General features: G+C 43.5%; 1 protein-coding gene across 1 annotated transcript in view; it reads left to right on the plus strand.

Annotated features, from left to right (window-relative positions):
• LOC309478887 (cysteine-rich motor neuron 1 protein-like) overlaps positions 1–17,350 on the plus strand; it is a 58,272-nt gene extending 40,922 nt beyond the window's left edge. Inside the window, exons 7-9 of the mRNA XM_082142669.1 lie at positions 963–1,116; positions 14,898–15,019; positions 16,659–17,350. Of these exons, the coding sequence (XP_081998795.1) occupies positions 963–1,116; positions 14,898–15,019; positions 16,659–17,116 (734 nt within the window). The 3' untranslated portion in view covers positions 17,117–17,350. The remainder of the gene's footprint in view (positions 1–962; positions 1,117–14,897; positions 15,020–16,658) is intronic.
• The last annotated feature ends 385 nt before the right edge of the window (positions 17,351–17,735 follow it).

A 17,735-nucleotide genomic window follows, 5' to 3' on the forward strand; every position in this document is an offset into this window, starting at 1 on the left:
GTGCTGAGTGTGCTGAGCGCCCCCTGACGACAGCCGGTTCACCACATTGGAATTTAAGATGACATGACTTTTAAATAACTTTTTGTTTTTCAACCTGTTTTTTAAGAACACTTTCAACCTTTATAAAATTACTCTAAAGATTATTTCGTTTTTATATGTTGTCGAATAGGGTTTTATGACTTTAATATTCAATTTTTATGTAATTAATAATAATTTTCACATTGAAAGATTATGCTTTCTGTGTGAACCGGCACTCCTGAGTGAGTATCATAATGTAATATGCAGATTATCAAGCCCCGCCCATTAAGCCCCGCCCCCAGCACCCCCCTGATAAAATATGTTCCCGCAATAATGCTTTTAACCAATTTTACTTGAGATGACTCTCTGTAAAGCGTGTATTGTTGTGTATTGACTGTTCACTGATCATCTTTTGTAGTCAAACCAACATTTATTCAGACACCAGATTTAATTTTTTATATTGTTTCACTAGTGTGTGATCAGGACACTATAGTTCATTTATGTAAGTGAGGAGAGCAAAATAAAGTAAACTGTGACATATACACAAATATTCTTCATACAGCGACTACCAGTAAAAATGGGAACCAAAACTGATTGGGACACTTTGAGCTGATCATGTTTTGCTGAAGTGTTTTGTCTTTAATTGCTAATGCTCTTTTTACACACAGACTGAACACAATGAAGCATTGCTTGGTCACTGGTTGAGCTAAACTGGTATTATCTAATTGTGTAGTTAAATTTAACAGCTGACAGATATTCAACATAATTCATGTGTGAGACAGTCTAACAGAAGGACGGACAAAACCAGTCAAATATCAATGAGTTCTGCTCATATTTTATTACCATTTTCTAAACTATAGTGAATAAACTGTGATAATGTGAGAAATGTTGAAGGAGTCTGAATACGTTTTGGTTTGACTGTATGTAAATGATTGATTTTTCAGATGAGACCTGTCCTGATGTGTCATTGTTCTGCTCTCTGGACTGTCCCATGGGTTATGATAAAGACATCTACGGTTGTGAAGTGTGTGCATGTAACGCGTCTGCGCTGAAGTGCCGGCCCATGACCTGCAGCAAGACGTGCCCTTATGGATACGTGTGAGTTGACATCTCTGCACACAGCAGAAAGCATCTTGTTGTCTTGTTCATTACCAGTATCTTCATCTCAGACCCAAATATAAGAAGTATAATTTAAGCATAAATTCATGCACTTATCACATGGATTTTTAATTAAGTTAGCATTGAGCGAGGTTATGCTAAGTTGTCTTTTGCTAACTAAATAGCCTTAACACTGCATCATTTTACACTATATATTTTTATATTTTACATGGCTAGAACTTTTAAATGCAGCGGTAAGGCACTATTAACCTCTTTCAAAGTGTGAAACCCAGGGTTAAAATAATCTTAACCCATCATCAAACACAGTTCTAACTTCTGTCTAAATACAAGTGTAACACATTGTTTAACCCAGGGTTAAAAGTGACATCAACACAGGGTTAAAATAGTGTTAACCCAGGGTTAAAAGTGACCTCATCACTGGGTTAAAATAGTGTTAAATCAGGTTTAAACCTAGTACTAACCTCTGTCTAAATACTAATGTAATACATTGTTTAACCAAAGGTTAAAAGTAATGACAGGACAGGGTTAAAATAGTGTTATACCGGGGTTAAAAATGACCTTGTCATGTGGTTAAAATAATGTTATGCCAGGTTTAAACACAATGCTAACCTGTCTAAATATCTGCGTGAATCATTGTTAACCCAAGGTTAAAAGTGACCGCATTACAGGGTTAAAATAATGTTAACACAGGGTTAAACGCAGTGCTAGCCTCTGAATATTGGTGTGAAACGTTGTTTAACCCAAGGTTAAAATTACCTCATCACGGGCTAAAATAATGTTAACCCAGGGTTAAATGCAGCAGTAACCTCTGTCTGTATATCAGTATGAAATATTGTTAACCTAGGGTTAAAATCAGTGCTAACCTCTGTCTGAATATCAGTGTGAAACATTGTTCAACCGAAGTTAAAAGTGACTGCATCACATGGTTAAAATAATGTTAACCCAGGGTTAAATGCAGTGCTAACCTCTGTCTGAATATCAGTGTGAAACTTGATTTAACCCAGGGTTAAACTGAACTCATCACGGGTCAAAATAATGTTAAATGCAGTGCTATCCCCTGTCTAAATGCAAGTGTGAAACATTGTTAAACCGAGCATTAAACATGATTAAAGTAATTTTAACCTAGGGTTAAATGTCTAAATACAAGTGTGAAAAGTTATTTAACCCAGGGATAAAAATAAAATAAAATCATCTTAACCCAGAGTTAAACGCAGTGCTATCCTCTGTCTAAATACAAGTGTGAAACATTTCTTAAACCAGGGTTAAAAGTGATCCAAATAATAATAACCTAGGGTTAATTTCAGTGCTATCTTCTGTCTAAATACAAGTGTAAAAAATTTAACCCTGGGTTAATTTAACCCAGAGTTAAAATAGATTAAAATAATGATAACTCTTAATTGCAGTGCTATCCTCTGTCTAAATACAAGTCTGAAACATTGTTTAACCCAGGGTTAAAAGGGATTTAAACAATTTTGATCCAGTGTTAAAAACAACCTCATCACAGGGTTAAAACAATGTTTGCTCAGTGTTAAACAGCACACACACACACACACACACACACACACACCCACCCACACACACACACACACACACACACACACACACACACACCCCCATCACCGTGAACCTGGTCAAACATCTGGGCGCTTTGCTCTCCTCACTCTCTGCTTTCATTTCAACACACCGATCATCAAACGCAGGTCAACACAAAAGCGTCAGTATGTGCGCGTGAGGTGTGATTTCACTGGTATCTGAACCACGAGCCCCCAGTGGAGGATGGAGAGGATAGATTTTCACTAGATACCCGGGATTTGAGCTCCCTCGGGGGGGCGGAGGGTTTCCGGGATCATTTCTGAAGAACCTTTTAGAAGTTTGAGCCCCGTCTTTCGTCTCGCTCTGGAGGAAATCCCTGTTTATAGTGGCTCATGTCGAGATCATCTTCTGCTTTGAGCGTTTGTTGCTGGCGGTTATTGCCAGGAAGATAAACAGATGCAACAAAGATCTGGAAACAGACCCAAAGACCATGACCAGTTGGAGGAAGATGATCCTCTTCTGTTTCGAAAATATCTTTAGCCGGTTCCAACAAACCCTTTGAGTTCAGAAAACCCTTTTCGATAATGTGTTTATAGTTATCATTTTTATAAGGTTTTCTTCGCTTAAGGAGTTTGTTGCATCCAGTGTGGTTCTTGATTTTGTCCAGATTAGTGATTATAATAGTGATGAATATATAGTGATAGTGCACTATAAATCCAACCGAAATAAGGGAATTTAATTAAATATATATTAAAGCTATGAAATGCACATTTGTATGGTGCAGTAGTCCATTATATGAACGCTCCATATTAACTGGGACCATCTGAGTTTGTTGTTTATATGATTTGCAAAAGCGATTTCACTTTATTTGTAATTCTAAACTTAATCTTAATATTATGCAACAGCACTGAGGAGATCAGATTTAGATCATCTAAGCAGATTAATCAGCCCACCTTAAAAAAATGCTGCCTTAAAAGTGAAACATTTATGACAGAAATATGCTTTTTAAATTTGTATTTTTTTTAGCTTATTAATCAGTATTATTAGCTATAATATAACATTCAGTTGTTAATCATAATTTCCGTATGACAATGAATTGCCAGCCATAGTTTTATCATGCTGAGAGCATTTTTCTCAGTGATTCTGGAATATGAAACCGTGGCTCTGAATCTCTGAGTTATGATTGAGAATGATTGAGTCCTGCGTGTCACAGAGAACGAGTGACTGTTTACACTGACATTTTACACAGTCGAACGAGTCGGACTCCGCACAAAAGGGGTCTTAAATCGTTTCCCCTATTCAATGGGGCTAAAATGTCATTGGATTTGACAGGACGTGAAGGGCCGCTGGAATGTGTGTCGAGTCAGCAGTGAAAACGTTAAAGCTTGACAGTGTGTGTGTACTGTACTCCTCGACTGCACGCTGTCCAGCGACCTGTTTGATTCTAGTTAAAGGAGTCGTTCTCTTTAAAATGAAAATTAGCCCATGATTTACTCACGGTCTGATGAGGGTGTGTGTGAGTGTGTATGACTTTCTTCTTTCAGACGAACACAATCTGAGTTATATTAATAAACATCCTGGCTCTTCCAAGCTTTATAATGGCAGTGGATTTTTTTTTCTGCAGAAGAAGCAATAGTGATTATCCATATTTAAATAATTGTGTTTAATAATTTTTTTTTAATAATTTTATTCTAATATTATTCTAATATTTTTCTATAATAAAATTCTATATTTTTTCTATATCGTTTTATGTGTGTATATATCTTTAATAAAATAATAATAAAAATATATATAGTGATTATTCAGCTCAATTCATTTGATTCATGTTGATTCAGTTCAGTTCAATAAGTTTCGATGTTGCAAAGTTCATTAATTTTAAAGCAAACTCTATTCAACTGTAAATCATCTCTACAGAATAAATATAAAATTCTTAATTTTCAGCTTCTTTTTGACATGTAAGCATAAATAAACCCAGTAATTTTTCACCCTCATTAGGTTGTATTAAATACAGTCCACTAGCGAGGGCACTAGAGGTGTGTGTTAGAGTGATCTGACCTGTTTCTGGACTCGTGAAGCTCATACGCAGCAGAATAAAGCATAGAGTCCACTAGCGAGGGCACTAGAGGTGTGTGTTAGAGCGATCTGACCTGTTTCTGGACTCGTGAAGCTCATACGCAGCAGAATAAAGCATAGAGTCCACTAGCGAGGGCACTAGAGATGTGTGTTAGAGCGATCTGAGCTGTTTCTGGACTCGTGAAGCTCATACGCAGCAGAATAAAGCATAGAGTCCACTAGCGAGGGCACTAGAGGTGTGTGTTAGAGCGATCTGACCTGTTTCTGGACTCGTGAAGCTCATACGCAGCAGAATAAAGCATAGAGTCCACTAGCGAGGGCACTAGAGGTGTGTGTTAGAGCGATCTGACCTGTTTCTGGACTCGTGAAGCTCATACACAGCAGAATAAAGCATAGAGTCCACTAGCGAGGGCACTAGAGGTGTGTGTTAGAGTGATCTGACCTGTTTCTGGACTCGTGAAGCTCATACGCAGCAGAATAAAGCATAGAGTCCACTAGCGAGGGCACTAGAGGTGTGTGTTAGAGCGATCTGACCTGTTTCTGGACTCGTGAAGCTCATACGCAGCAGAATAAAGCATAGAGTCCACTAGCGAGGGCACTAGAGGTGTGTGTTAGAGCGATCTGACCTGTTTCTGGACTCGTGAAGCTCATACACAGCAGAATAAAGCATAGAGTCCACTAGCGAGGGCACTAGAGGTGTGTGTTAGAGCGATCTGACCTGTTTCTGGACTCGTGAAGCTCATACACAGCAGAATAAAGCATAGAGTCCACTAGCGAGGGCACTAGAGGTGTGTGTTAGAGTGATCTGACCTGTTTCTGGACTCGTGAAGCTCATACGCAGCAGAATAAAGCATAGAGTCCACTAGCGAGGGCACTAGAGGTGTGTGTTAGAGCGATCTGACCTGTTTCTGGACTGGTGAAGCTCATACGCAGCAGAATAAAGCATAGAGTCCACTAGCGAGGGCACTAGAGGTGTGTGTTAGAGCGATCTGACCTGTTTCTGGACTCGTGAAGCTCATACGCAGCAGAATAAAGCATAGAGTCCACTAGCGAGGGCACTAGAGGTGTGTGTTAGAGTGATCTGACCTGTTTCTGGACTCATGAAGCTCATACACAGCAGAATAAAGCATAGAGTCCACTAGCGAGGGCACTAGAGGTGTGTGTTAGAGCGATCTGACCTGTTTCTGGACTGGTGAAGCTCATACGCAGCAGAATAAAGCATAGAGTCCACTAGCGAGGGCACTAGAGGTGTGTGTTAGAGCGATCTGACCTGTTTCTGGACTGGTGAAGCTCATACGCAGCAGAATAAAGCATAGAGTCCACTAGCGAGGGCACTAGAGGTGTGTGTTAGAGCGATCTGACCTGTTTCTGGACTCGTGAAGCTCATACGCAGCAGAATAAAGCATAGAGTCCACTAGCGAGGGCACTAGAGGTGTGTGTTAGAGTGATCTGACCTGTTTCTGGACTCGTGAAGCTCATACGCAGCAGAATAAAGCATAGAGTCCACTAGCGAGGGCACTAGAGGTGTGTGTTAGAGCGATCTGAACTGTTTCTGGACTCGTGAAGCTCATACGCAGCAGAATAAAGCATAGAGTCCACTAGCGAGGGCACTAGAGGTGTGTGTTAGAGCGATCTGACCTGTTTCTGGACTCGTGAAGCTCATACACAGCAGAATAAAGCATAGAGTACACTAGCGAGGGCACTAGAGGTGTGTGTTAGAGCGATCTGACCTGTTTCTGGACTCGTGAAGCTCATACGCAGCAGAATAAAGCATAGAGTCCACTAGCGAGGGCACTAGAGGTGTGTGTTAGAGCGATCTGAGCTGTTTCTGGACTCGTGAAGCTCATACGCAGCAGAATAAAGCATAGAGTCCACTAGCGAGGGCACTAGAGGTGTGTGTTAGAGCGATCTGACCTGTTTCTGGACTCGTGAAGCTCATACACAGCAGAATAAAGCATAGAGTCCACTAGCGAGGGCACTAGAGATGTGTGTTAGAGCGATCTGAGCTGTTTCTGGACTGGTGAAGCTCATACACAGCAGAATAAAGCATAGAGTCCACTAGCGAGGGCACTAGAGATGTGTGTTAGAGCGATCTGACCTGTTTCTGGACTGGTGAAGCTCATACACAGCAGAATAAAGCATAGAGTCCACTAGCGAGGGCACTAGAGATGTGTGTTAGAGCGATCTGAGCTGTTTCTGGACTCGTGAAGCTCATACGCAGCAGAATAAAGCATAGAGTCCACTAGCGAGGGCACTAGAGGTGTGTGTTAGAGCGATCTGACCTGTTTCTGGACTCGTGAAGCTCATACGCAGCAGAATAAAGCATAGAGTCCACTAGCGAGGGCACTAGAGGTGTGTGTTAGAGCGATCTGAGCTGTTTCTGGACTCGTGAAGCTCATACACAGCAGAATAAAGCATAGAGTCCACTAGCGAGGGCACTAGAGGTGTGTGTTAGAGCGATCTGAGCTGTTTCTGGACTCATGAAGCTCATACGCAGCAGAATAAAGCATAGAGTCCACTAGCGAGGGCACTAGAGGTGTGTGTTAGAGCGATCTGACCTGTTTCTGGACTCGTGAAGCTCATACGCAGCAGAATAAAGCATAGAGTCCACTAGCGAGGGCACTAGAGGTGTGTGTTAGAGCGATCTGAGCTGTTTCTGGACTCGTGAAGCTCATACACAGCAGAATAAAGCATAGAGTCCACTAGCGAGGGCACTAGAGGTGTGTGTTAGAGCGATCTGAGCTGTTTCTGGACTCGTGAAGCTCATACACAGCAGAATAAAGCATAGAGTCCACTAGCGAGGGCACTAGAGGTGTGTGTTAGAGCGATCTGACCTGTTTCTGGACTCGTGAAGCTCATACGCAGCAGAATAAAGCATAGAGTCCACTAGCGAGGGCACTAGAGGTGTGTGTTAGAGCGATCTGAGCTGTTTCTGGACTCGTGAAGCTCATACGCAGCAGAATAAAGCATAGAGTCCACTAGCGAGGGCACTAGAGGTGTGTGTTAGAGCGATCTGACCTGTTTCTGGACTGGTGAAGCTCATACACAGCAGAATAAAGCATAGAGTCCACTAGCGAGGGCACTAGAGGTGTGTGTTAGAGCGATCTGACCTGTTTCTGGACTCGTGAAGCTCATACACAGCAGAATAAAGCATAGAGTCCACTAGCGAGGGCACTAGAGGTGTGTGTTAGAGCGATCTGAGCTGTTTCTGGACTCGTGAAGCTCATACGCAGCAGAATAAAGCATAGAGTCCACTAGCGAGGGCACTAGAGGTGTGTGTTAGAGCGATCTGACCTGTTTCTGGACTCGTGAAGCTCATACGCAGCAGAATAAAGCATAGAGTCCACTAGCGAGGGCACTAGAGGTGTGTGTTAGAGCGATCTGACCTGTTTCTGGACTCGTGAAGCTCATACACAGCAGAATAAAGCATAGAGTCCACTAGCGAGGGCACTAGAGGTGTGTGTTAGAGCGATCTGACCTGTTTCTGGACTCGTGAAGCTCATACGCAGCAGAATAAAGCATAGAGTCCACTAGCGAGGGCACTAGAGGTGTGTGTTAGAGCGATCTGAGCTGTTTCTGGACTGGTGAAGCTCATACACAGCAGAATAAAGCATAGAGTCCACTAGCGAGGGCACTAGAGGTGTGTGTTAGAGCGATCTGACCTGTTTCTGGACTCGTGAAGCTCATACGCAGCAGAATAAAGCATAGAGTCCACTAGCGAGGGCACTAGAGGTGTGTGTTAGAGCGATCTGACCTGTTTCTGGACTCGTGAAGCTCATACGCAGCAGAATAAAGCATAGAGTCCACTAGCGAGGGCACTAGAGGTGTGTGTTAGAGCGATCTGAGCTGTTTCTGGACTCGTGAAGCTCATACGCAGCAGAATAAAGCATAGAGTCCACTAGCGAGGGCACTAGAGGTGTGTGTTAGAGCGATCTGAGCTGTTTCTGGACTCGTGAAGCTCATACACAGCAGAATAAAGCATAGAGTCCACTAGCGAGGGCACTAGAGGTGTGTGTTAGAGCGATCTGAGCTGTTTCTGGACTCGTGAAGCTCATACACAGCAGAATAAAGCATAGAGTCCACTAGCGAGGGCACTAGAGGTGTGTGTTAGAGCGATCTGACCTGTTTCTGGACTCGTGAAGCTCATACGCAGCAGAATAAAGCATAGAGTCCACTAGCGAGGGCACTAGAGGTGTGTGTTAGAGCGATCTGACCTGTTTCTGGACTGGTGAAGCTCATACACAGCAGAATAAAGCATAGAGTCCACTAGCGAGGGCACTAGAGGTGTGTGTTAGAGCGATCTGACCTGTTTCTGGACTCGTGAAGCTCATACACAGCAGAATAAAGCATAGAGTCCACTAGCGAGGGCACTAGAGGTGTGTGTTAGAGCGATCTGAGCTGTTTCTGGACTCGTGAAGCTCATACGCAGCAGAATAAAGCATAGAGTCCACTAGCGAGGGCACTAGAGGTGTGTGTTAGAGCGATCTGACCTGTTTCTGGACTCGTGAAGCTCATACGCAGCAGAATAAAGCATAGAGTCCACTAGCGAGGGCACTAGAGGTGTGTGTTAGAGCGATCTGACCTGTTTCTGGACTCGTGAAGCTCATACACAGCAGAATAAAGCATAGAGTCCACTAGCGAGGGCACTAGAGGTGTGTGTTAGAGCGATCTGACCTGTTTCTGGACTCGTGAAGCTCATACGCAGCAGAATAAAGCATAGAGTCCACTAGCGAGGGCACTAGAGGTGTGTGTTAGAGCGATCTGAGCTGTTTCTGGACTGGTGAAGCTCATACACAGCAGAATAAAGCATAGAGTCCACTAGCGAGGGCACTAGAGGTGTGTGTTAGAGCGATCTGACCTGTTTCTGGACTCGTGAAGCTCATACGCAGCAGAATAAAGCATAGAGTCCACTAGCGAGGGCACTAGAGGTGTGTGTTAGAGCGATCTGACCTGTTTCTGGACTCGTGAAGCTCATACGCAGCAGAATAAAGCATAGAGTCCACTAGCGAGGGCACTAGAGGTGTGTGTTAGAGCGATCTGACCTGTTTCTGGACTCGTGAAGCTCATACGCAGCAGAATAAAGCATAGAGTCCACTAGCGAGGGCACTAGAGATGTGTGTTAGAGCGATCTGAGCTGTTTCTGGACTCGTGAAGCTCATACACAGCAGAATAAAGCATAGAGTCCACTAGCGAGGGCACTAGAGGTGTGTGTTAGAGCGATCTGAGCTGTTTCTGGACTCGTGAAGCTCATACGCTGCAGAATAAAGCATAGAGTCCACTAGCGAGGGCACTAGAGGTGTGTGTTAGAGCGATCTGAGCTGTTTCTGGACTCGTGAAGCTCATACACAGCAGAATAAAGCATAGAGTCCACTAGCGAGGGCACTAGAGGTGTGTGTTAGAGCGATCTGACCTGTTTCTGGACTCGTGAAGCTCATACGCAGCAGAATAAAGCATAGAGTCCACTAGCGAGGGCACTAGAGGTGTGTGTTAGAGCGATCTGAGCTGTTTCTGGACTCGTGAAGCTCATACGCAGCAGAATAAAGCATAGAGTCCACTAGCGAGGGCACTAGAGGTGTGTGTTAGAGCGATCTGACCTGTTTCTGGACTGGTGAAGCTCATACACAGCAGAATAAAGCATAGAGTCCACTAGCGAGGGCACTAGAGGTGTGTGTTAGAGCGATCTGACCTGTTTCCGGACTCATGAAGCTCATACACAGCAGAATAAAGCATAGAGTCCACTAGCGAGGGCACTAGAGGTGTGTGTTAGAGCGATCTGAGCTGTTTCTGGACTCGTGAAGCTCATACGCAGCAGAATAAAGCATAGAGTCCACTAGCGAGGGCACTAGAGGTGTGTGTTAGAGCGATCTGACCTGTTTCTGGACTCGTGAAGCTCATACGCAGCAGAATAAAGCATAGAGTCCACTAGCGAGGGCACTAGAGGTGTGTGTTAGAGCGATCTGACCTGTTTCTGGACTCGTGAAGCTCATACACAGCAGAATAAAGCATAGAGTCCACTAGCGAGGGCACTAGAGGTGTGTGTTAGAGCGATCTGAGCTGTTTCTGGACTCGTGAAGCTCATACACAGCAGAATAAAGCATAGAGTCCACTAGCGAGGGCACTAGAGGTGTGTGTTAGAGCGATCTGACCTGTTTCTGGACTCGTGAAGCTCATACGCAGCAGAATAAAGCATAGAGTCCACTAGCGAGGGCACTAGAGGTGTGTGTTAGAGCGATCTGACCTGTTTCTGGACTGGTGAAGCTCATACACAGCAGAATAAAGCATAGAGTCCACTAGCGAGGGCACTAGAGGTGTGTGTTAGAGCGATCTGACCTGTTTCTGGACTCGTGAAGCTCATACACAGCAGAATAAAGCATAGAGTCCACTAGCGAGGGCACTAGAGGTGTGTGTTAGAGCGATCTGAGCTGTTTCTGGACTCGTGAAGCTCATACGCAGCAGAATAAAGCATAGAGTCCACTAGCGAGGGCACTAGAGGTGTGTGTTAGAGCGATCTGACCTGTTTCTGGACTCGTGAAGCTCATACGCAGCAGAATAAAGCATAGAGTCCACTAGCGAGGGCACTAGAGGTGTGTGTTAGAGCGATCTGACCTGTTTCTGGACTCGTGAAGCTCATACACAGCAGAATAAAGCATAGAGTCCACTAGCGAGGGCACTAGAGGTGTGTGTTAGAGCGATCTGACCTGTTTCTGGACTCGTGAAGCTCATACGCAGCAGAATAAAGCATAGAGTCCACTAGCGAGGGCACTAGAGGTGTGTGTTAGAGCGATCTGAGCTGTTTCTGGACTGGTGAAGCTCATACACAGCAGAATAAAGCATAGAGTCCACTAGCGAGGGCACTAGAGGTGTGTGTTAGAGCGATCTGACCTGTTTCTGGACTCGTGAAGCTCATACGCAGCAGAATAAAGCATAGAGTCCACTAGCGAGGGCACTAGAGGTGTGTGTTAGAGCGATCTGACCTGTTTCTGGACTCGTGAAGCTCATACGCAGCAGAATAAAGCATAGAGTCCACTAGCGAGGGCACTAGAGGTGTGTGTTAGAGCGATCTGACCTGTTTCTGGACTCGTGAAGCTCATACGCAGCAGAATAAAGCATAGAGTCCACTAGCGAGGGCACTAGAGATGTGTGTTAGAGCGATCTGAGCTGTTTCTGGACTCGTGAAGCTCATACACAGCAGAATAAAGCATAGAGTCCACTAGCGAGGGCACTAGAGGTGTGTGTTAGAGCGATCTGAGCTGTTTCTGGACTCGTGAAGCTCATACGCTGCAGAATAAAGCATAGAGTCCACTAGCGAGGGCACTAGAGGTGTGTGTTAGAGCGATCTGAGCTGTTTCTGGACTCGTGAAGCTCATACACAGCAGAATAAAGCATAGAGTCCACTAGCGAGGGCACTAGAGGTGTGTGTTAGAGCGATCTGACCTGTTTCTGGACTCGTGAAGCTCATACGCAGCAGAATAAAGCATAGAGTCCACTAGCGAGGGCACTAGAGGTGTGTGTTAGAGCGATCTGAGCTGTTTCTGGACTCGTGAAGCTCATACGCAGCAGAATAAAGCATAGAGTCCACTAGCGAGGGCACTAGAGGTGTGTGTTAGAGCGATCTGACCTGTTTCTGGACTGGTGAAGCTCATACACAGCAGAATAAAGCATAGAGTCCACTAGCGAGGGCACTAGAGGTGTGTGTTAGAGCGATCTGACCTGTTTCCGGACTCATGAAGCTCATACACAGCAGAATAAAGCATAGAGTCCACTAGCGAGGGCACTAGAGGTGTGTGTTAGAGCGATCTGAGCTGTTTCTGGACTCGTGAAGCTCATACGCAGCAGAATAAAGCATAGAGTCCACTAGCGAGGGCACTAGAGGTGTGTGTTAGAGCGATCTGACCTGTTTCTGGACTCGTGAAGCTCATACGCAGCAGAATAAAGCATAGAGTCCACTAGCGAGGGCACTAGAGGTGTGTGTTAGAGCGATCTGACCTGTTTCTGGACTCGTGAAGCTCATACACAGCAGAATAAAGCATAGAGTCCACTAGCGAGGGCACTAGAGGTGTGTGTTAGAGCGATCTGACCTGTTTCTGGACTCGTGAAGCTCATACACAGCAGAATAAAGCATAGAGTCCACTAGCGAGGGCACTAGAGGTGTGTGTTAGAGCGATCTGACCTGTTTCTGGACTCGTGAAGCTCATACACAGCAGAATACAGCATAGAGTCCACTAGCGAGGGCACTAGAGGTGTGTGTTAGAGCGATCTGACCTGTTTCTGGACTCGTGAAGCTCATACACAGCAGAATAAAGCATAGAGTCCACTAGCGAGGGCACTAGAGGTGTGTGTTAGAGCGATCTGACCTGTTTCTGGACTCATGAAGCTCATACACAGCAGAATAAAGCAGAGTCCACTAGCGAGGGCACTAGAGGTGTGTGTTAGAGCGATCTGACCTGTTTCTGGACTCGTGAAGCTCATACACAGCAGAATAAAGCATAGAGTCCACTAGCGAGGGCACTAGAGGTGTGTGTTAGAGCGATCTGACCTGTTTCTGGACTCGTGAAGCTCATACACAGCAGAATAAAGCATAGAGTCCACTAGCGAGGGCACTAGAGGTGTGTGTTAGAGCGATCTGAGCTGTTTCTGGACTCATGAAGCTCATACACAGCAGAATAAAGCATAGAGTCCACTAGCGAGGGCACTAGAGGTGTGTGTTAGAGCGATCTGACCTGTTTCTGGACTCGTGAAGCTCATACACAGCAGAATAAAGCATAGAGTCCACTAGCGAGGGCACTAGAGGTGTGTGTTAGAGCGATCTGACCTGTTTCTGGACTCATGAAGCTCATACACAGCAGAATAAAGCATAGAGTCCACTAGCGAGGGCACTAGAGGTGTGTGTTAGAGCGATCTGACCTGTTTCTGGACTCGTGAAGCTCATACACAGCAGAATAAAGCAGATCCAGATGCCCGTTAGACCCGCGCGAGCATCTGGATCCGGTGTATCGCGCCCAAGCTTTAATGAATCACGACGCTGTACGCATAAAAGTGTCCTGCGTTATTATGAGGTATCGTGAGACGTGCTTTCATCCGCTCTCAGAAGTTAGAGTGGGTCTGAACTGGAACCAGGAGTCGAGCTGCGCTTCTGCTGGTTAGTGCTGGTGAACTCGTGACCTCGGGGGGCATTACAGAAGGAGCACAACTTTAGAGGCCTATCTTATGTGTTCTGGTAACCATGGCGATTTCAGTTCAACCTCGTGACCCTGGACCACAAAACCAGTCACATGGGTCAATTTTTTGAAATTCAGATTTATACATCATATAAAACTGAATAAATAATCTGTCCATTGATGTGTGGTTTGTTAGGATAGGACAATATTTGGTCGAGACACAACTATTGAAAATCTGGAATCTGAGGCAAAAAAATCTAAACATTGAGAAAATCTCCTTTAAAGTTGTTCATTAATGTTCTCGATTGTGCAGCATTCACTCACACACACACACGTGTTATATATTTACGGTACAGAAAGATGAGATTTTGTAAGATAAGATAAGAATCCTAAATCAACAAGATTTGCTTCTGTAATACGAATTTGTGATAAATGCTAAATTAACTTGTCAGATCTTTACCTTAAGACTTAAAGGTGCAGTGTGTAAGTTTTAGCACATCTAGTGGTGAGGTTGTGAACTGCACCCAACAGAAGTTACGGTGGCCGACAGGAAGTGATGTCGTCGTCTGAGACAGCAGAGAGTAGCCAGTTCAGCAATGAACTGATAAATTAAGAAATTATGTTTACTTAATTATTCAGTAAAACGATGTTATTGTGAATATTATTGTTACTTGTTCATCATTGTGTCAGTGTTTTATTCGCTGACTTTAGCTGAAGCTTCTTTACACGAAGAACAACACAGTGACGAAACACGTTTGTCCGCTCAGGGCCACCGTAGAAACATGTGGATGTAAGCGGACCCGCGGTGTGTGTAGAGAGAAATGCTCATTCTAAGCTAATAAACACATAACGCTTCATTATGTAAGGTCTTTATACACCACTGAAAACATCGTGATGTATATGATATTGCATTTCTGTCATCAGATCCTCCTAAATATCACACAATGTGTCTGTAATTGACCGGAGCTGATGGCGTGTCTTTGGTTTCTCCCACAGGAGGAATAAACACGGGTGTGAGATGTGCCGGTGCGTCAGGTGTCCTCCGTTCACCTGCGAGAAACACTGTGTCGACGGATACAAGAAGAGCAGAAAGGGCTGCAGTGTGTGTGTGTGCGAAGGTGAGTTCGAGGTTCAGAGCAGGACCGTGGGGGTCAGAGGTCATGAGGACTCGTTCATCAAGAGATGTTCCAGCAAACGATTTATAAAACCTCCATATGCACAAAAAATGCAAGGGAATGTAAACTATGCACCTTAGGTTTGTAACTCATTTGCATAATGCCAGCTTCCTGGTCTTGATTGGCTGAGCAGCGTCTCTTAGCCCCGCCCTCAAACACTGTAGTGTATCTGAGACTGGAAGAGTTTGGTTCGTGTTGATCATGTGGAGAAGACGCTGTTTTCCACTTTGATGAGATTGATACGGTGAAACCCACGCCATCATTACTGTACGTATCACTGTGATCAAGAGCTGAGATTCGGATATGATAATGAGCGTTTGGTTTCTGACCAATCAGAGCAGACTGGGCCATCTGACCAATCAGAGAAGGGCAGCTCTCAGAGAGGCGGAGCTTAGAGAGACTCTGAGAGGAAAGAGCTGATGTGCAGTGGAGATTATGAGGAAAATAATGTGATTTAGTCATTTTCACCTGATGACACTTCTTATAAGTTTAAAGGACTGGCTCGAGTGGTTTGTGGGCAGGTTATTTTAACTGTGTCAACTCCGTTTCATGCCCTCGTTGTGTTTCTCTGTGTAAATATAGTGTGTTTGCGGAGTATATTTTAGTCGTCGGCGCTTGTGTTCGGTCACACACGCGTTGTAAACTCAGATCAGCTATTTTCAAACATCTGGATCAGTTTTTAGTGTTTAAATATTTAGAGAGATGAAAACTTCACCATCACTAAAACTGCCTAAAGCAAACACACGCTTTCATTCAGTTCTGTTGATCCAGAGCATAATTGTAAACTCATCTCTGGCAAAATATCAGTCGTTTAGAGGATGTTATTTCAGGTGGAGACGGGGATTTAAATAGGAGATTATATTCATATTACACTATGATAATATCAATCTAATATGCTAACAGTGCTAATGACATTTAAATGGTCAAGTATTAATACATTGGGTTTTAGTTGTACTGGCTTTAATTTATGCAGATTTTACTTTTTTTTAAACTAAATCCAAGAAAAAAACATTTGTAATATTTGAAATAAAATAAAATATAAAAAATAAAATTTCAGCTCGTTGCAACATTTACTTGTAGTAAAATAACAAAGTACAACTGAAACAAAAATTTATAAAAACTATACAGACATATTTTGAAAAAACAAGTAAAAATGACTAAAACTAAAATGGGAAATATTAAAATAAATACTATATAATAGTATATCAATGATAGTAAAATAAGACTTATTACAGTATTTTGTTTTGCCATAATGTAATTTTTACCATGTTTACTGAAATTTTGAAAATAATTTCTGTAATTCCATCTATATATCTTACATCTTTAAAAGCAGACCATTAAAAATAAAGTACAATGTAAAAACTATGTACAGTAATCAACATTTGAAGTGGATCAAAGTTCATCAAAGTTGTCCTAAGACAAGAACGGGTAAATATCATGTATAACTTTGATGAAAGGTTTTGATCCACTTCAAATGTTGACTACTGTACATAGTTTTTACCTTGTACTAAATAATTAAAAACCTAGTAATGTAAAGTGTGACCTTTATGTTGAATGTTGTCCTTCATTGGTCTGTCCTCAGACTCACACAGGAGTGTTTCCAGCACCGTCTCCTCCGTCACGATCTCCTCCAGCTTCTGTCTGTCGGCCGGGGGCCGGCGCGTAGAGGAGGGAGACGTGTGGCACGACGGATGCCGGGACTGTTTCTGCCACGCCGGCCGAGAGATGTGTGTGTTGATCTCCTGCCCGGTGCCCAGCTGTGCCCATCCGGTGCTCAGACCCGAGCAGTGCTGCCCCGGCTGTGAGGGTACGTCACACACGCTCACACACACATCTGTCATGAGGAGAGTCCCGCTACACTATCGTCCAGGGTTTGAAATTAACTTTTTCACTCACTGGCCAATTTGGCTACTAAGGTTTATACTAAACACTATACTAAATCCCATCATTCACTTATCGGTGTGTGATGCAGCTGCTGTCAGATTCATACAGTCACTGCTTCATCTCTCCATTACATTGTGGTTCAGTCAAATGCTCTGAACAAACATATATTTCCACTTTTCCATTTGTCCTGTTGTCAGCAGACTCAAGCGCGTGGAGTCCGTCAGAAACTGAACACACGTGTATCAGTGTAGACAGCGTCAGTCATTATAATGGCTTTTGAAGCATTTATTTGGTGACATTTATTTTAATCAACAATATTATGAGAACTGAACTGAGCTGGATAATGACGTTAAGATACTGAACGCCAGTGGGTGGGGCCTATGGTGCCAGTGGGCGGGGCCTATGGTGTGATGATGTATAACTGTTCGTTGATGTCTTGCTCGGGAGGCGGGCATATGCAAATGTTTTGCGATGTCACATCTCGCAATATCAAAATAAGATGTTTTTGGAGCTTGGCTTGATTAAATATAATGAAGTGGAATTTTTTTTACTATGAAACTTGCAGGATGTTTTAATGGTACAAAGAACTACTATATGTAAAAAAATCAAGGAAATTTGATTTCTCATGTCATGACCCCTTTAATGTTTTAAAGAAGTCTCTTCTCATCAAGACTGTGTTTATTTGATAAAAAATACAGTAAAAACAGTGAAATATTATTCAAACTGTAAACCTTCTGTGTTCTATGTGAATATATAGTAAAGTGTAATTTATTCC

Source organism: Leuciscus leuciscus (genome assembly GCF_965113295.1).
Source record: "Leuciscus leuciscus genome assembly, chromosome: 17".
In the NCBI taxonomy this organism is placed as follows: domain Eukaryota; kingdom Metazoa; phylum Chordata; class Actinopteri; order Cypriniformes; family Leuciscidae; genus Leuciscus; species Leuciscus leuciscus.